The sequence below is a fragment of the Eublepharis macularius genome, chromosome 1 (genome assembly GCF_028583425.1).
Source record: "Eublepharis macularius isolate TG4126 chromosome 1, MPM_Emac_v1.0, whole genome shotgun sequence".
NCBI lineage: Eukaryota > Metazoa > Chordata > Lepidosauria > Squamata > Eublepharidae > Eublepharis > Eublepharis macularius.
Window position 1 is genome coordinate 230,254,620 of NC_072790.1, and position 20,054 is coordinate 230,274,673.

The window sequence follows — 20,054 nt, forward strand, 5'->3', positions numbered from 1 at the left end:
GCAGGGTTTTTTATTTTGAGAAAACAAAGCTACACTGGGATTATGACCAGTTATACTGGAAGTTCCTTTTAAAAAAAAATACAGAAGCCACGGATTTTACACAAATTGTGCCAGAATTGACAGGAGTAATTGTGTGTATGTGCGCCCCCGTGTGCACACTGGAAGAAGGGAGGTGCTTTTGCACACTTGGAAACACGCAAGAGAAGACGAGAGTCGCCAGGTGCTCACGCAAATGCAGGGCTTTGTCCCAAAGCAGAAGGCGGCTGGCTCTCTGTCGTTTCAAGCTTGCCAGAAGCACGCTGCATCAGGGCCGGTTTATATGGTCAGCCAGACAGTAAAGCTTTCCACAAACTGTACCAATTTGGGCTGCAAGTGGACAGGGCTGCATTAGTTGAATGCATGCCACGCAAATGCCTGGCACAGCAAGGATGAGGGGTAACCTGGAACCTCTGTCTTAAGTTCATTTTTGTTAAGACTTCTTAAAAAAATTAAAAAGTTATTTCTGACAGGTTTACAGCAGAGAAGAAACAAGCAGCACTCCAAGTACAGGAAGCTACTAAAAATGCCCCTTCTTTTCCATGTGTGAGGAGCTTTTCATAGGGAAGCAATTATGTAGTTGATACTCCCCACTACAGGATGGGGTGAAACTGTAGAGTCTGGAAAACAAGTGTTACTTATTTCCACTGACCATATGAACTGGCCCTCAGTTGGAATTCCCATTTGGTGCCACCTTTAACTGGAGTTTGCCAGGTCATTAAGTGGGAAAGAGAAAACTATCATTTGTACCAAATGGAAGGTGGCTTTAGCAGGGGTGGGGTGGGGAGACACTCACAGAAGATTTTTGCCCCGAGACAGAGTACTTCTAGCATGGCCACTGGGCCTTCAGCCAACCCTTGGGTAGCTACCCAAACCAAAGGTCGCTTCAAGGTGCTTCCAGATCATTTAATTTGATCCAGAAAGAAACCAATGCAAGACACGTAGGCAACAAACTGAAGAACAAATTCAGAAACAAAGGTGATTTAGGGGGAAAAATCCCATAGGAAGATTCATGTGGATTCTTGATGTTGCTTCCTCTCTCCCTGCCACAGCTTCATGTTATTGTTGTCAAGTATTGGCATCTCCCTTCTCTGCCACCGGAGCCCAAAGCAACTTCACGTGTCTCCCAGCACTGAACAAAAAATGATTCTCACTGTTCCAGGATGAAGTGCTAAGGAAACACACACTCACACACACATATATGTGTTTTGGATAGGGATGAGGCAACTCCAACACATCAATGTTACCAAAACGTAACAGTGCCCCTTTAGCTCCCCCAAAATTACAAAACCATCTGCATGTGACCCAATAGCTCCTGAGCTTTTACAACTCCAACGTGTCTGCCCTACGCAGGATTCTGTCTGCCTTTATCTTCCCCACTCTCTGCTGAGGGTATTCAACCCACCCCCACCCTGGGAAGCTCCGACAGCCTTTAAAAGGAACATGAGAAGCAGCTGCCATGATACTTAACACCACCAACGTAATGGAAGTCAGGAAACCAAGATCCATCTCTTCTCCCCCTTATCCCGCCCCCCTATAAGAACTTTTTGATTGGCTTCCAAAGCCCTTTACGGGGAGCCAGACCGGAGGCAAATCCATGTCAGGAAACTGGATGAGGAATCTCAGCTGGGAGAGGGATGCAGGCAAAACAGCAAGCAAGGAGGAGATGAGATGATCCAGGTTTATTGATTTCCAGGCCTGGACTTCTTGCCATCCTGCCTTTGATCTGACATGACCATTGGTACATTCCTCGTTGTTCCCCAATCCTGTAAACCCCACAGCCTCATGTAGGGCTGAGATGGTCCTGGGGCTCCCCGCAGCTCAGGAGGAGAGAAGAAGATCCAGAGGAGAATTTCCTTTCTCGGTCATCTTTGGAGGCAGACGCTCCCTCTCCCGGAAAGGTTGAGGGAAAGGCACACGCAGTGGATCAGAAAAGGGCCCGAAAGCGCTCCTCACTCAGGACGCCTGGGCAAGGGCAAGTGCTAGGTGCAGGGGGACCGGAGGGAGAACACCCAGGCCCCATTTTCAACTTAGTTTAGCTAGCTGGGTTTGGAGGAGGCTGCTTAGGAGGCCCGAAAATAAAGACTTCCCCCGCCGATTTCAAAGAAGACAGGAGCTGAGGTCAATAGGTCTCTTCATCACCTTGCACAATGGACCCTCACACATCCCCCAAACAAGCGACTTCCTTCCAGAGGGGGCCCTCCCCCCTCCACCCCCCTCAGTTCAATTGCATAACAGTTCATAAATCCAACCAGCCGGACTCGCAGCCATCTTAAAGACAATGCTACATCATGGAGGTGGGTGGACGGATTTGGTTTACATTAAGAGCATCGTTCCGGTTCTCATAGTCCAAGACGCCAAACTCCTCCCCCGCCCCACCCCAACTCACAGCTTTGAAAGAAAACACTGGCATGAGATGCTCCCATCACAAGAACGGCTACATTTGGATTCTTTTTTTTTTAATATAAAGAGACAAGCTAAAGTCTCGTTTTCTGGGTCAGGCTACACCCAGTTAAACTTTTCTGGGCAACGGCTCGGTGCGCCATGGGATAGTCTTAATTTTTGGAGACAACCAAAAAAAGTCGTAGTAGAAGTGGACAGCACAAGAGAGAATGTGGTAAGGAAGGACAGCAAACCTGGGGAGCACCCAGCGACAGCCAAAAATGCTCTCCTGGGCTACAGGGAATGGCCCCCTCCAATGACCTCGCAAAGAGGGGCCCAAGACCAACTTCTCAGCATTTTTCCTGCCTCCCATTTCGTTTCCCCCAACTGGCGGGAGAAAATCAACCACACTGATTTCCACATTGGCAGGTCTTACAGTTGTTCAGGATTTCACTCCTTAAGAGAATTTCCCCCCACTTTTTTAAAAGGAAAAAACAAAAAACCCAACTCCATTCCAAAGAAGAGGCAGATGAAAAAAAAATGGGTGGGCGGGGGCTCAAGGGGCTGTCTGGAGCATCAAGTTCCTCAGGAGTTTCTGGCGGCCCACCTCATAATCCTCTTCGTCCACGTTGACCAGGAGCTTGATGGCCTCGTGGCCCACCGCTTGCTTGAGCGAGTCTGTGATAAAGACGCCTTTCAGGGCCTCCAGCAAGGAGCCGTTGATGTAGTCGCGCCAGAAGGCGTCGAGGTAAGTGAGCTCTGAGAACTTTATGTCACAGATGATGGAGCCCAGGTCCCGGGATTTCAAGATCGTGTTGGCCTGGCTGAAGCGCTCGAACTGCCGTTCCAGGGGGTCCTGCTTGTTGGAGAAGACATTCCCCTCCAGGGCTGTCTCGTGCTGGCAATACTCGGCTCGGACTCGGAGACGGATGTCTGGAAAGAAGACCCAGGTGATGTGGTATGCATTAAGAACATAACCATTGCAGGAATCAGACCAAAACACACCTGGCTCTATCTAACCCAGAAAAGGAGAAACCTCGGAGTACAGAAGAGAAAAAAATCACGCTAAGCGCCAGAGGTTATAAATATTTATAAAGTGATGATCAATTATTGTACATGTACATAAGAGCAGAGCATAACACAAAATACCAAAAATACTGCGCAGATAAACAGTGAACAATGTACACTGACAATAATGCATAGGAACCGCATGAGTTCATGCACAGAACGCAGCAATAACATTCACAATGAAGCACCAATTACACAGCAGTATATGTTAAAACACAGCAGTGGTTTAGGATATACTGCTGTGTTATTGGTGCATTATTTATTGCTGAGTTCTGTGCATGAACTATGCATTTTTGTATTACACTCTGCTCTTATGTACATGTGCAATAGTTGATCATCACTTTATAAATATTTATAACCTCTGGTGCTTGGCACTATTTTTTCTCTTCTCTATCTGGCCTAGGCCATGTGCTTCTGGATGCCCGTGAAGCCAACTCTCCTCTTTCACTGGTCATCCCCTGTGGCTTTTTCCCCCTCTCAGAGGTATATTGCAGATAAACAAAAATGCTTCATTTAGTTATCATGGCTAGTAGCCGTGACAAGACTGGGAAAAAGTCATGAGATTAAGGAAAACAAAGGGCAGGACAAGCAAAGAGTCTACGGGACTGGTACCAGGAGGAAGAGGCTTGAGAAAAAGGAGAACTGAAGCAAGAAGCAGGTTAACAGGAAAAGAAGAAAAGGTAGCACCTTTAAGACTAACCAACTTTACTGTAGCAGAAGCTTTCGAGAACCACATTTCTCTTCATCACATCTGACAAAGAGAACTGCGGTTCTCAAAAGCTTATGATACAGGAAAGTTGGTTAGTCTTAAAGGTGCTACTGGACTCTTTTCTATTTTGCTACTACAGACTAACACAGCTAACTCTGGATCTATGAACAGGAGAAGAGTCTGAAGAAATTCCACAGAGCAAGGTAAGGAAGGGATGGCTAGGAAGCCTCTTCAAGTGATTAGGTGACTAAAAGGAATGAGATATTGTGGACTGAAAACCAAGGTGAATGGGTGATGGAGACATGGACATGGAGATAGAAATAATGTTTGTTGGGGTTTTGAAAAATAGATACATTTATTTATTTAAATCATTTCAAAGCCACCTTCCCACCTGACTTGGGGTCCACCGAGATGGCCAACAATTAAAGCAAGACTAAAAGTGCCTATAACTATATAAAAGCAATTAAAACAAAACACAAATAACATGGATGGGAGGAAGGGTCATGAGAACTAGTGAGGGAATAGCAGACAAACCAGGGAAGTCTTCATCAGCTGGCAGAAGACAAGGATAGGAGGGGGCTGGCAAACCTCTCTCGGGAGGAAATTCCATCGTTTGGGGGCAACAGTCGAGAAGTCACTTTCCTGGGTTGCCACTTGTTAGCCTCAGGTGGCAGGAGCACCCAAAGCAGGGCCTCTGAAGATGGCGACAGTGGTTGGATAGAGTCATATGGGGGGGTAGGTGATCCCTGAACCACCAGCATTTGGAGGAGAAAACATGGCCCATGTTACCAACTTACCACACGTCTGTTTGTCTTTAGGGTCTGGAGTCACGGACTTCCTTCTTTTCCGCTGGTTACCAAGGAGGGCTCTTCCCCGACCAGACCTCTTGGTACAAATCTGGGGACCTGAAGAGGAGCAGCAGACCAGCGGGTGATGGGGAGGCACTGGAAGGCAAAAGGGTTCAGGAAGCAGGCCGATCAGCGACTAAGCTAGAAGAGTCATTGGTCTGTGAAGTCATATCACCACATTTGATCTCGCCCTTCACTTGCACTTCAGGGTGCCTTGCTTGGGGGGTTAGTCCTACTTTAACCTCATCTTCTTCCTCCAGGCCAGTCCTTCTCCAAGTGTACAGGCCATGGTTGCTCAAAGAATGCCATGCAGGAAGAAGATCCCAGGCTCACGGCATCTTCAGTTAAAAGGGCATTTCAGGCAGGCGTCATGGAAGGCCCTTCTCTGCCTGAGACCTTGGAGAGTAGAGAGCACTGAATTAGGCTCTGGCTGAGTGTAAAGCAGGCTCATGAGATTGGAGAGGGCCCATCTCTGCATGGCAGATCAGAATTCTCAGTATAAAGCCGTTTCATATGTTCTCATCCAGGGCACTTCTTGCTTACTGCAAGTCAAAAATCTGGAAAGGTATTGGGTTGGATCCCATCCAAAAGATCCACACATGCAAGTGAAATTTTGCTGACCCCCTACTCCCCTCACTTCTCCAACTGTCCCTTTATGCTGCTCTTGGGGTGTCCCCCGTCCCCCAGGAGCAGCATTTCAGGAGCATTTTGAGCTGCAGTGGGATGGGGGAGGCAGGGAAGCCCCGCTTCTGAGCACAGCATTTAGATTAGATTCAACCCATAAAGATCTCACTGCTTTTCTATATGCCTTATAAGCAAAAAATGCATCTATTAGATCACCATTTCCAGCTTTTCCAGCACTATGACCCATCTTTAATTCAAACTGCAACAGGCGACCCACTTAATTTTTAAAAACATACGTATCTGTTTTTCTCCTCTTAAGTGTGACCAGATGACAAAGAAAAAGGATGTTTGGCAGGTACAGCTTATCACATAGAGGTGAAAGAGTGGCAGCAACTAAGATCTCTTATCATCGTACAAAACTGTCTTATACTGCATCCAATTCAAAGTCCACCTTATAGCCTACTCTCACTGGTGGCGTCTTCCCAGTATTTCTAGGAAAGGAAAGTCTTTTGGCAGCCCTGTGACCCAAAAAGTCTTTTTAACTGGAGATTTAACCTGGGACTTAACAGCATGCAAAGCCTCGCCTTTAGCAATGACCCCTCCCCAGCAAGAAACAAAGCCGCCTTCTACTACATCGGACAACAGGTCCATCTAGACCAGCACCCTACTACTCAAGTTTCTTAAACTAAATATTCAGTTAATGCACCTTATTTTTCAATTAAAAAAAAATCTCCAAAGCCACATACAATCAATATGACAGCAAACCTAAAATCCAAGCATCAATTAAAACTAACAAACAAGCTACTTAACCCATGCTAATTCAAACCTCAGGTAGAGAATCAAAGCATAAATCAGCCCAGACAGGAATCCAAGGCCACCTTCTCCAAGAGCCACTTCTTCATTGATAGAAGATGGCAAGTGCACTTCCCCACGAAGGAGAGTATTCTGTAATCCCATCACCGCTACCGAGAAAGTCCTGTCACGCGTCTGAAATCCCCGCACCTCAAACGCATGCAGGTTCCAAATACTGAAGTGAGATGCTGAGAGTTTGCATCTAGGACCGTCTGCAGGCAAAGTGGGTTCTCTCTGCTCTTCAGCCACGGCCCCTCTGAGTGGGCTGAATCCAAAATCCTTCTAGCGGAGTGAACCTGGTGGAGTGGGACTTCCCTACTGCAACTCCCTGCAATTGTCTGGCGGCGGAGTGGGGGGGGGGGGAGATCAAGGGATCTTTGGGAATGGTGTAAGGAAGAGGAAGAAGTTTAAAGCTTCTGGGCTTTTACTGGTTTGTTTTAATTGGAGGTTGATTTTAATGATTATGTGTTTTGTGATTGTGTTTGTTACATTGTGAGCTGCCTTGAGCAGCGCTCTGAAGAGGCAGCATATACCTTCCAAATAAATAAATAGAAGGATTCGTAACGGGGAGAGGGAATCAGCAAAAATTACTCTCCTCTCCTCTCCATCATAGGTGCCCAGCATGTTGTTATATACAGAATCCAACTATTGGTTTATCTACTCCAGTATGCTCTATTCTGCTTGATGTAACAGACTGTTTCATAGTCGACCTGATATCACAGTCAACATAATAGCTGTTCACCTTTAAAAATGATTTTATTGTAAGTGGCCTTGGAACACTTTTTACCCTGAATGGCAATTTTTTTAAAAAGATTAAGCTGTAAATAATACATTTACAGCGAACGGGTCAACCTTCAGAATGTATTCAAATCATAAATATAAGCGGAAAGTAGTGCCATTATTACGTTCTTTTACAACATGCATATTCTTTATTTTTTATTTTAGCCCATTTATATATATTATTATTTTCCAATAATATACAATCTAAAATTGCAACCTGGATGAAATTTCAGAGTTAACAGAACAGATTTAGACACTGCTTCATTGTATGAACTTTCAAGGGCCCCTCAGGTTTCTGCCCCTCCAGCAAATGCAGCGGAAGTGCGAGCAGCTCTGTTTAGGACTGAGTCATAAAAATAAAAAGCCACTCACTGGGTTGCCTGTGGCGAGCGAGGGCTACTTCCAGATCCAGAAACTGTTAAAAAATTGCAGTTCCCCCCCCCCGACCCTTTTTTAAGGCCAAAAATGGCAGACTGGATCAAAGGGGCGGGAATGTTCACAGCAAAACCGTCGGAAAATGCAAGGGAAGCTCAGCTGGCAAGCTCCAGGTGTTTGCCTGTGAAGTCTCACCTGATTTGTGTTGGTGAGCAGGAGCGTGTTCCACATTGCTGTGCGCCCGTGGTGTCACGTAGCGAATGGAAGTCTCTTCGAGGTACTTGTCTACGAGATCTGGGCACACTGTGGAAGAAGAGGAGTACATGAGAACAGGCAGGAAACAGGTATTTGGTGTGAATATTAGATCACGACGTGAATCACCTTGCTGGAGGTTGGGGGAAGAGAAAAATGCTGGGAAGGTATCCTTCAAAAAAAAACAACAACCCCAAAACACCAGCATGTGAGATTTAAAGAACGTGCACATGGCACAACCCCAAAAACCTCTTTCTGGAGCTCCTGAAGGAACAGAGCCAGTTTCTCTCAACAGAGAACCATGAAGGGGAAAGCATGTGCTTTTTTTATTCACATTGGGGCCAGCAGAGATACACCTGAGCACCGTGCAAGGAAGCTGCTTTTTCGAGAAGTCCCTAGTGCTGAAAGGGGCTTTTCTTCCTATCAGTTTTGTGAAACAGTCTGGGGAGGGATTTCAATTAGATGCCGCTGATTAATCCCTTCAGAGGGTGGGCAGGAAGCAGTCGGGCAGCTCTCCATTGTGTCTAGATCCAGCTCTAGCTGAGCCCTCCCCATCACCGGTCCTTTTCCTCCTGCCACTGAGGAGACCATCGGAGGAAGGCAGGAAGCATCCCGGCCAGATCCAGGAGAGAATCCCCTCCCAACACAACACCTGGGTCAAATTTCGATACCATTTTGCATTTCTTTTAATAATCTCCGCAGGCTGCTTTGGAGACAATTCTGAATGAAAAGCGAGACAGACATTTTTATGACGTATACACTTATCCTCAGTTATAAAAACAGAATGAAACGTGCAAGGTATAAAGGGAACTCCCCCCCGCTTTAGAGAAGGTATACAGCTGAGGAAAAGATACTGGGGCAAAACGACTTTATGCTCAGCTTGTGAACATTCCAGGGGATCCAATGGCCTTGTTCGAAAAATTGCATTAGAAGAGATGAGATGGGGATTGGTCTATCCAGCAAGTATATTCCTTATTTCTGTCATTTCAGCACAATCAAACGGGAAGCTCAGAAATCAGTGGCAGAGACACGAAAGCCCAAGCGAGAGCAGACCTACCCGCCCTCCTCCTCTTCAAAGTGACATAGGGCAACAAGTCGTGGCGGGTGATGATCCTCAGCAGCTGCAACACCTGGCGGAAGTTAGTCTCGTCGCAGCGGCCCTGCCTCTCCAGAGCCAGCAGAAAGTCCCGGCCGCTGCGGATCATCCCCCGCTCGTAGTCGTCAATCACGTCCACAAAGAGGAAGGACAGGACCCGGACGTCCCGATGGGTCAGGTGCGTGCCCACAATATCAAACATGCGGTGCAAGCTATAGAGGCCATGCTCCCGGTCGCCCTCTTCCTCCGGCCAGGCTTGCTTTCGGTTCCGTTTCAAGGCGGCCATCTTGCGTGACTGCCGGGCCCAGTTTGGGCCACCCAGCTTTGTGGAGAATTGGGGCAGGAATGGCTCTAGAACTGGGGCACCAAAAGATAAAAAAAAGGACAAGATTCAGTCTGTGTGCTGCTGATGTAACAGCTCAGCACTGTTATTTATTATGCCAAAATTACCAACTACTCTAGTTCCCTAATATAAAGCAAATTAAGTAACATCAAATGACATTTTGCTAGATCTGCAGTAGAGAAAACTCGTTTGCGCTGAAATAACTGAACAGTGTAAATGAACAGAACACATACACATTGAGCAAATGAAGGAACAGAATGCCTGCCAGCAGAGCCTCACAGCTACATGTCCCAGAGACGTGACATCACAACAAAAACTAGCTTCTCTCTGGTCAGCAGCCACCTCATCTCAGGAGGTAGGGGAATTCGAGAAGGACCTCCAAGAAAGATCTCAGTGAATAGGATGACTCATACAGGAGCAAGACATTCCTTCAGACACTCTGGGCCCAAAACATTTAGGGCTTTAAAAGCACCATTTTAGTGGTTTCACATACAGAATGTACAAAGTTGTTGCAGGTAAGAGGGATCGGGGGTGGGGGGACCCTTCTCTACCATAAATATTCTCCCTCCAGGGTCCTTTAGCCCTACATACACACCCCTCTCCCTCCTGCTCCCTTGAGCCTGGAGCAGGTAAGGGCCTTAATGGCTGCCACCATTCTGGTCTGCAAGTCCAACTAGGGAGGGCCCAGAGCACCCCACCCCTTTCCCTTCACTCTTCCTAATAGCACCCTCTACTGGAGAGGACACTGCCAGGCCGAGCCTGAGGAGCGAGAACCCAGATAAAGTAAACTGCTTTATTAAACAGAGGCAATCACTAAACAGGTGGAAAAAGAAACTCTTCTGAAAAACAAGATTCGAGTCCAGACGCAGCTTAGAGACCAACCAGATTTCCAGAGTAGGAGCTTTCGGGGGTGAAAGCTCCCTTTGTCTGATTAAGGGAGCTCTGACTCTTGACGGCTCATACCCTGGAAATCTAGTCGGTCTCTAAGCTGCGACTAGACTCAAAGCTTGCTCTTCTATTGCAGAACAACACCGCTACTCACATGAAACTATCTTCTTGTGAGAAACAGTCTAACAGGGGATACATCTGGAACAAGCACAGCAAAATTGACACATAAAGGATCCGGCAAGAAAACAATAAAGCCTCCAAATGCAGCTACCTGACTGGTCCCTACAATACCTGGCCCTTCCTGGATCCAACCCATCTTCCCCGGGTGAGGGATCCTCTCCTACTGGTAGCTGCTTCTCCACCACACAACTCCTGGGAGAAGAATGCCTTCCCTCTTCAGGGGGCCCTTATATTATTTCGCCCACGGCCCAGCCTCCTTGGTGATGACTGGCTTTCCTCATCCCTTCAGTTTCCCTTAATCCTGTCCTGAAGCTGGGAAGGATCTTGGGAAATGTAAAGTCTGCAGGGGAATTGGCAGCCAGGCCTGCTGGAAAATGTACTCTAAGGCCTCAGGCTTCCCCGAGACCTAAGAGCCTAAATGCCATAGAAGCCAGTGGTATCATGGTTCAGAGCGTCAGACTAGGCTCTGGGAGACCCAGGTTCAAACCTCCATACAATTATGAAGGTGGCCAAAGTGTGTTTGGGCCAGTCACACTCTGGCTCAGTCTAACCCTACCCCACAGGGTGGCTGTGAGAATAAAACAGGGAAGAACTACATATGCTACTGTGAGTGCTTTGGGGGAAGGAAAAGAATTAAAATGTATTAGATCCCAGCTACAAATGTAGACCAGCACTATACAACATACAAGTTGAACTGTCATGACATCCTCTCTTGCCATCCTTGGGAATTATAGTTTAGTGCAGGTGCTGAAAATTCTGTTAAGAATTCCCTTCTTGAACTACAATCCCCAGGATTCCCTAGGGGGAAGGAATGAGTGTCCGGCCCATATGGTATAATGTAGATAAGCCATATGGTCCATTCAGTCCAGCATCCTGTTTTCCACAGTAGCCCACCCAACCTCCCCCCACTGTTCACCCCTTTGCTCTGCTGCCTTGAAATCTGGAGGCTCCATTTAGTCCTCATAACCAACGGCCACCAACAGATATCTTCTCCTCCATAAATCCATTAAGCCTCTTTTTAAAGCCATTGGCCACTTCCACAACCTGTGAGAGGGCATTCCTTAATTATGCATTGTGTACAGAAGTAGTTTATTTTTCCTGTTCTGGATTTACCACCAGGACAAAGGGAAAGAGGAGGGAGGGAAATGAGTTTGTTTTTTTTTTAAATTAGAACCAGATCTCATACTTCATGTGGGAAGTCTGGAAAGATTGAACTCTCCTTATCGAAAAGAAACTTTCCCAGACTTACTTCAGCATCTCAAAATCATATGCAAACACTTACATTTAATACACCAATTAAGAGCCAGCTAAAGTGGGAGGAGTCACAGTCTGGTTTTGAATGAAGAGACTCTCTAAGCCTCGCCTGACATGCAGTTCTTGCACGTGCCTGACCTCGACAGCCTTTTACAATGGATGGGCTGCGTCACTGCTGGAGATATTTATAGCGGGCAGGAACTCCTGAGAGGGAGCCGACAGAAGCTCTGCTCACCCGGTTTCAGGTCACGCACGGTTCAGAGTTAATCCCTGACTGTAAAATGGCTGGGAGAGGCCCATTAGCTATCTTGCCCTTTTACAGAAGAGCCGTCATCCCTCACTAATTAGAGCAGCAACTAGCACACCAGCCAGATGCAACACAGGGTCATCCGAAGCAGCAAGTCTGACTATAAGTGAGGGTCTACCTGACTCAGTTCCATATACCCTAGAAGGAAAACCTAAAGCATACGACTCATTTACTAATATGGGAACAATTCATTGAGCAGCTCTCCGCTGCGCACACTTTGCTGAAAAGGAGACAGGAGAAAAACAAGAGCACGTGTTCGTGTGCAGCTCCTATTCATTTAAAAGGGGCATCATGCTGAGACCTTTCCAGTGGATCTTGTGCCATTAGCAGGACCAGTCCTTTCTCATCGCAGGTGACCATCTCTCCCCCACTTCTTGGCAAGACACCCCAAATGGTGTTTTGGGAAATACTTATGGGAGGGAGGCCCCTACATAGCCCAAAGGTAACCAGGCTGGCCTCCATGATGCTAATTAGCCTCAAGAGCAAGTGATTTTGAGCAGTCATTCTCTGAGCTCAATAGAGCTCCGGCCTGGAGTTCTTTACCTGCAGGACTGTTTCCAACACACTCTACACCTGCCATGCTTCTCACCCCAGGGTAAGTGCCTGGTAGACAGAAGTAAAACTCTGTCACAGGGCACCTTTCCACAAAGTCATCAGCCGGTCTGACAAGAGTAAGCAGGATGCCCTGTGTGTACAGATGCCCCCGTGCTGTCCCCCAATGTTTCCATATACCACTGCAAATGAGCAAGGACCTCGCCTCTCCTCCTGAGCATAGAGGGAAGGGAAGAAGGCTTCCAGCAATTGCAGACAGCTAGCTAGTACACTGAGCCAATACTGGTGGACACCAGATCCTGCCAGCAGTCTATGCATTTCAATTCTAGATTTATTCTTCTCCAACAGTCACCACTTATTGATTCTCCTGACTATAGTCACCAGTGTGAATCAGAATCCCCACCTGGCCCACAGATGGCAGGGTGGGAAATCCACTTTACTTCTACCTACCTCAGCTCCAACTACACAACGCAATTTCACTGAGTCCACCTTACATGGTCTTGCACAGCCGCTCTGCAACTCCAGACTTGTCTGCTGGGGCCCACCATGCCCAGAATCCTCTCCTCTGCTTTTCTCCTGAACTCGTCTCTGAACCCTGCCCTACTTCACTTTCAGACCCACTTCCTGATTCTGACCACAATCCCAGATTATCCCCATTAGCTGCCACAAGTTCTCAACCTCCAACCCCACGAGGCTACTGACCTAGTTCACGCCTTTTCCTCAGCTCTGTCATGAACTCTCAGGTAACATAGTTATTGGGGGACTCCTGAAGATTCCTCTCTCAAAACTTCCAATACCAGTGTAACCCGAGAAGCAAGCAAGATGCTTGTGCATATTCAGAAAAGTTTAAACCTTGTGACTGAAGCTGCTGCCTGGAAACCTATGCAAGAAAAAAACCTAATCCACAAAAGAAGCCAGCCTATCTTTTTAGTTTGGGGGAGCAGGCTTGGGGCAAAAACCTTCAAATCATTTCCTACCTTACAGAGCTGCAAATCTGACTTTGCCGTCAGACCCTTAATCCAAAGACAGTACTGTCTACTAAGATTAGCAATGGCTCACCAGGGTCTCAGACAAAAGTCTTTTCACACCATCTAATGCCAGTGCTTTCTAACTGGAGATACCAGGGACTGAACCTCGGACCTTTTGAATGCCAAGCTGATACTCTACCACTGAGCCACAGCCCATCCCCATACAATGAATTTCATGTATGAACGGACCCTTCACCCTTTGCAACACGGTTCAAGTGTTGCCACTTCCGTGCTGAAAACTACCAGATGCAGCCATTCACAGACAATGTAACAAAGACATAAGATAACTAAAAACACAAGCCTAGGAAAAAGGACTTGAGAGGGATGGAGAAGGAAGAGAACATTCCAAAAGTTCAAACCAAAAGAAAGTCAAGGATAGAGATTTTTCACTCCCATACCAACCAAGAAAGGGGAAAGTTGCAAATTGCCCCTAAACATTAGGAGGGAAATCCTTAACCAGGATACATTCAGTGGATGGGGGCAGAGGAGGGAGAGAGGGGAACTGCAGCTCGGCATGGGCTCTGCATACACAGAAAGGCATGCTCGTTTTCCAGCATTTCTGCCTGAATCCCTGCAGAGCAACTTCCAGTTATGGCAAACAGTGAAGAGTCAAAGGTCTGATGCGGTAAATGGTAACTTCACAGGAATTCTGAAGTTTGAATACAACTCAGTGGTAAAGCACTGCACTAGATGAGCCAACAGAATGAATGTGTATCAGGCAGCTTCATGTAGGACAAGCCAACTTGATAAATAGGACGATTGTCTTCCCCGGCAATTTTCAGAGCTGTTCAGGGCCCAGGTCAAGTCACACACATACACGTGGTGCTGCTTTACACTGAATTGGTCCCTCAAGGTCTACTCAGCCTTCCAGAGGCTTTCCAGGGTCTTAGGCAGAGGCATTTCACACCAACTACCACCTAATCCTTTGAACTGGAGATGCTGGGGACTGAACACTGGACTTTCTACATCTCAAGCAGACGCCCTACCGCCGAACGCCAGCCGCTCCCCACACAAGAAACAAAGGATGCCTTTCAGCATGCAAGAAGTACCATCCTCTCTTCTCCCAGTAAGCCAGGCCAGACTGCAGAGGAAAGTTTCCGCAAGGAGGGTTCGAGCCCAGCATCTCGGTGTCTGGAAATTAAGTAGTATGTAAATGCAAAGTCCCAGGATTCAAGAACAAAACTACATGCACTTATAGGTGCATTGCTTCAGTGGTGCAGTCGCTCATCCAACTTTGCACGGTGCAGTTGGTCGCTACCTCGGAGCCAAGATAAGAAGGGCACCCCTCAGTTTTGATTTCATGCAGAGTATCACTGCTTTCGGGTTCAAAATTCTAAACAGGAATGCAGGGGGAGAGAAAACCCTCGCCTGCTTTCCGTAGGAGACCGCTTCAACAAAAAGATCAGTCTGAAAATTAAATCTAATGGTGGGGATATCCATCCGGCTCACTCTCTCACAAATATGCATACACGCACAAGTTCTTCAGCTCTCTGAAGTGAGTCCTCTGATTCTGGGGGAAAGAGTACACTTAAAAGTGTGCAGATACACATCCCCAAGAGTGCATGCCAGGGTTTCATTATTTCAAATTTCACCGCAGTTATGTAGCCCGAGGAAAGCTGCTACTTCTTTGCCTCAGTCACTCCGCCTGTAATGTGGGGATAACAATACTGGCCTGCCTTACAGAAGTACCGTAAAGATTTTCAAGCTAAATCTACTGAACCTGGGCCCTAGACCCTGATATACACCAGCTTTATACCTGCAGCCGTATCAGCAGCATGTGAAGACCAGCTCTGCTACTCAATATCTATTTAGACAGAGATGCCAGGGACTTCACAGAGCACATATGCTACTGAACTACAGCCTCTTACAATCCTTCTGGCTGAGTTCACAACAGCCCATGGCGAAGACTCTCATCCCAGCTGTACAGTTTTGGAACTAGAGCTGGGAGACAAAACTATTTGCCAAAGGCCACCATGACTCAGTAGGCTCTATAGCCACTTGAACAGCTCCCAATTCCATTTGACAAATCAGCTCTACATATGCCATAAGAATTTGCAAGGCTCACGCCAAAAGCCCCAGAAATGAAGCACGGTGGGGCAGCAAGCCGTGCTAGAATCTCATGGATTCCTCACAATCTATCTGTGCAAGCAGCAAAAAGCAAATTCCAGTTCCATTTCACTGAACCGACTAAAGTTTCCTATTCCTGTTAAGAGGGTTGCCAAGCGGTGCTTTCAGGGAAGGAGGTTCTTTCTAACCACTGATTCCTTGACAGCTCCAAGAACTCGGTCATGCTCCACCCTGAAAGGCCAGGCCAGCCACCAGGAAGGCAGCCTGCCAAGGCCTCGCTCTCCTTATGGCAATGACCAGCATGAAGAGCAAGGAAAGGAGGAATCAATCACTAAGCATATTATGGCAGAGTTCAGCAAGAAGCAGCATGCAAAAACAATGGTAAAACCAACCTTAAATCCTCTTGTACTTCCAAGTGTCCCACTTTGCCACGCTTAGATCCAATCTCGCACAGTCAGCAGCACCCGGAGGGCCAAATGTGAATGTACAAAATCTCTAGCCCACTTCACTTTACTTTTTAGATTTAAAAAAAGCAAAAAGAAAATCTTTGCAAATGGACTTCATACAGGATCAGCATTCAAGACGACTTTTCTTCTAAAGCACGACTTTCAGTGGACGATCCTAGAACAGCCCGCTCCACTATACCTCCTTTCTTTTGCTTTAAAAAGAAGTCTCACAAAGGACATTTGTGAAAGGCCAAAATGACCCAGAATAAACTCCAGGCACCTTACTTTAAGTATTTTTAAATCTATTCTCTCTTTCCTTACCACCAAGAAGTGCACTCTTATTAATGCCCAAATGTAGGCAAGAGCTTACTGAATATTTCAATGATTTTGAGATGAAAACCAGACCCCATCATAAAACCCTCTAGTGGAAGGGCAATCAGAAATATTTGAAGTGCATATCTATTAGCTTCCCCTCTACTTGGGATGCATTTTTAAAAACATAATTGTGATGATTTTTTCTATGTTCTCTCTCCCCTGATACTTTTCACTACTACAATTTTTATCCACAGGATTGGTGCATAGAGTCTCCTCATATGAGCCCCCCTCCCACAAAAGCAGAAAAGATATTTATTTTTAAGCAATTCAATCCATAGCAAATCTGCTCTAGAACCTTTTCTTCTGCCGAGATTATAGTTATGTACTTTTATGCCTCCTTTTTATGCGTTAAAAATCCAATCCCACAGAATAAGCCTCCGCCCAATATGTAGCTAACCTACAAAAAGTGAGTTTATCAGAAATGAAGATAATTAGCATATTCATACAAGGGGTTTTGAACTAAAAATCCAACAAATGTTCTCTCTAGCTGCTTCAATCAACATATAAACACATCAATCGTTCTTATTCTCACATCTCTCCCCTATGATACATACCATCCTATTTTCTTCATTCTCCCATTCAGTCGCAAGGAAACGCTAGGCTGCTGTCCTATATACACTTACCAGGGTGTAAGCACCACTGAATACAGTGGGACTCACTTCCAAGTAAACATGCAAGCAACTGGGATGTTAGACTGGTTTGTTTGAAACATGGAGAGGAACGCGCAGATTTCAGAATGCAGCATTTTAAGGCTTGTAATTATAAGCTACTGCCCATGCAATGCCACCTCCACCTCCTCTATTCCTGCTACCTTACTCTTCCTTCTTTTGCCCTCCCTTCTGCTTAATACGAACAAAAAATCAAGACTGACAAGATTAATTATCACAAGTGTGAGGAAAACCACACGCACAGAGTGTGCAGGGTTTCCTTGGGATTTGTCCCAGATTCCACAATCCCTTTCCTGCCTGCCCACTCCTTACAGGCTCTTACACTCTAATGCTTTCCCAAGAAGGGTCCAGAGCAAACAGCACCCCTCAACACACACACTAGCCCGTTCCTTTTCCAAACTGTCTGATCTTTATGCTTGACAACCCTGCCCCTCCATAAAGCAGACAAGAAATAACTTTTAAAGAGAAAGGGGCTGTCCTTCCCCCACCAATTGCATCTCCTCTTCTCTTAACCGTAGGGGGTGGCCTTCCAAAGTGGTGGTGGGGGAGGGAAGTGACTGGCCCCTCTCCTATTCTGCCTCTAGCGCCCCGCAATTTCCTCAGGCAGGCTTAAGGGAGGAGGATGAACTTTTCGGTGAAGGGGAGTATTTGCCGCTCCCTTTCCTCCACCAGTTCAGAATTCCTTTTCTGTGGCCCCTCTGCCTTCTTCAGGCAGGCGAGGGAAGGGTGGGCTGGCCAACCCCGGGGGCTGCTCCGCTTCCAGCCTTCTGGCCCCTGGGCTTCTACCCCTCCCAAGACAGGGCTCGAGCCCCCCTCCCCACCTTCCCCCTCCTGCTCAGGGCCGGGCTTTGCCGTCTCGGCCTCTCTCACTCTCTCCTGAGGGCCATCAGGACAGCCATATTGGATCCATCAGCTTCTCTCCCCCCGGTTCTGACCGAGCCTCGGCCGCTGCTGGAGCGAGAGGAACATCCGGGCAACCGGCACCTCCCTCCTATCGAGGCAGGGCTACCTACATCCGGGCACCCGCCGACCCAGCGACCTACTTCCTTAACTTCCTCCCATCCTTGCTTCCTTCCGGCCAGACTGAAGCTACCGCCGTCGCCATTTTTTGTGATGGAAAAATAAAACCAAAGGCAAACCGCGTCGCTGAGGCCATATTTGTTAGGGGCACGCCTGCCTGACTTCACTGTTATTGGCGATAATGGAAATTAGAAACCATCTTGGACTAAGTAGCAGAGGCGAAAAAGGGCAACGCTTTCATAAACTGGCGGAGGATCAGAATGAAAAGGAAAGCCCCTTTCCATTTCAGTTGCTTCCCCCGGCCTGGTTTTGAACATTTTCAGTGCTAAGCCCTCATACAAGTAATGGTGATAGAAGGGTTTCTGAGCATATGCAAAGTGCCAGCTAAAATACAAGATACTTGATTGCTAACAAGCTTTCTATTTTTGTATATTTTTGGTATGATGATTTCAAGCACTACAGCTGCCAGCCTCCAGGTGGTAGCTGGAGATCTCTGAATTACAACTGATCTCCAGGTGACAGAGATCAGTTCACCTGGAGAAAATAGCTGCTTTGGAGGGTGGACTCTATGGTATTATACCATTATGAGGCCCCTCCCCTCCCAAACCCCACCCTCTCCAGGCTCCACCCCCAAAAGCTCCAGGAATTTCCCAGCCTGGACCTGGAAACCCTACCAAGCACTCAAAGAGCACGTATTACCTTTCTATAAAGAAGTAAGTCTCAGATTTAGACATGTATGCATTGTCTATAACAATCTTATTTACAATCATTTAACAAGAAGCACCATTACACACAGCTGGAGACAATGTAGTCTTCATTTACTCTGCAACAACCTGACATACATACTGATTAAACAGTCATAGATCCAGAGGAGTTAGCCGTGTTAGTCTATAGTAGCAAAATCAAAATGATCAGGCATCTGATGAAGAGAACTTGATTCTCGAAAGCTTATGCTATAATAAAATTGGTTAGTCTTAAAGGTGCTACTGGACTTTTTTTGATTAAACAGTGAAATCCCAAAAAGAGTTACTCCAATCTAAGCCTGTTGACTTCAACAGACTCAGAGTGGAGTAACTCTGTTTAGGGTTGCACTATTAAAAGAAGAAGCTAGTTCTTTTAAGACATGGATATATTTGGGAAACATAATTACATAAAATGCACTCAGTTGCTGCCCACTCAGAGATTTCTGTTTTAAAGAACAGAACCCTCACAAACTACAACTCCATCAATTCACACAGTATCAAGATTTGTGTTATCACCTAAGTAACTGAGGAAAGCATTGTGCTTGCTTGTAAAACAACTAGTATGGTACAGCGGTTAGACTGTCAGTCTACAAATAGAAGAAAAAAGGAATTCAAATCCCCACTCTGTTAGGTGACACCAGGCCAATCACTGCCTTTCAACTAAACATACCTTATAGGTTTGTTGTGAAGATAACAGCATTGAAAGAAAATCAAATAAACAAAGCACAGCCAAAACAGAGACAATGATTTACCAGAGAGAGGGACCAGGAGAGAACCATGTATACTATCCTGAGATCCTTGGAGGAATGGTGGGATAAAAGTGTACTACATAAAGCTGCTTGATTCTTCATTTGGAAAGCAGACATCATTGCAATTTGCTCCCTCATCCAAATTGTCCTTCAACAGTCAAGCTTAGGAAGTGTTTTAAAAAGAAAGCGATAGTACTAAAGATTCCAATAACCAGTCCACTTCTAAAGGTGCAGGAAAACTGATAAGGGTTTTCTTCAGCTGCTGGATCCATCAGCTGTTCCTACCTATGGTGACAAAATAATTTGGTAAAAACCAAGTATACTTCTGAAGACCATGAAGAATACTGATATTGAAAAATGAAGAACAACAAGTAAGCTACATTGAAAAGGAACAAAATGGGAGAAGGAATGG

The 20,054-nt window shown here is 46.4% G+C and overlaps 1 protein-coding gene across 4 annotated transcripts; it reads right to left on the reverse strand.

The window, feature by feature from the left end:
* Positions 1-18,098, reverse strand: DEDD (death effector domain containing). 4 transcript variants are annotated; one of them, XM_054991824.1, is made up of 7 exons: positions 18,001-18,098; positions 17,017-17,156; positions 16,034-16,154; positions 8,984-9,379; positions 7,870-7,977; positions 4,993-5,139; positions 1-3,351 (listed from the first exon to the last, which is right to left on the reverse strand). In XM_054991824.1, the coding sequence occupies exons 4-7, from the start codon at positions 9,306-9,308 to the stop codon at positions 2,975-2,977; spliced, it is 957 nt and encodes a 318-aa protein (XP_054847799.1). In that variant the 5' UTR covers positions 9,309-9,379; positions 16,034-16,154; positions 17,017-17,156; positions 18,001-18,098; the 3' UTR covers positions 1-2,974. The 4 variants fall into 4 exon arrangements, with proteins under 4 accessions (XP_054847799.1, XP_054847807.1, XP_054847792.1 ...); XM_054991832.1 differs by lacking the exon at positions 17,017-17,156; XM_054991817.1 differs by having other exon boundaries at positions 17,017-18,098.
* Between the last annotated feature and the right edge of the window lie 1,956 nt (positions 18,099-20,054).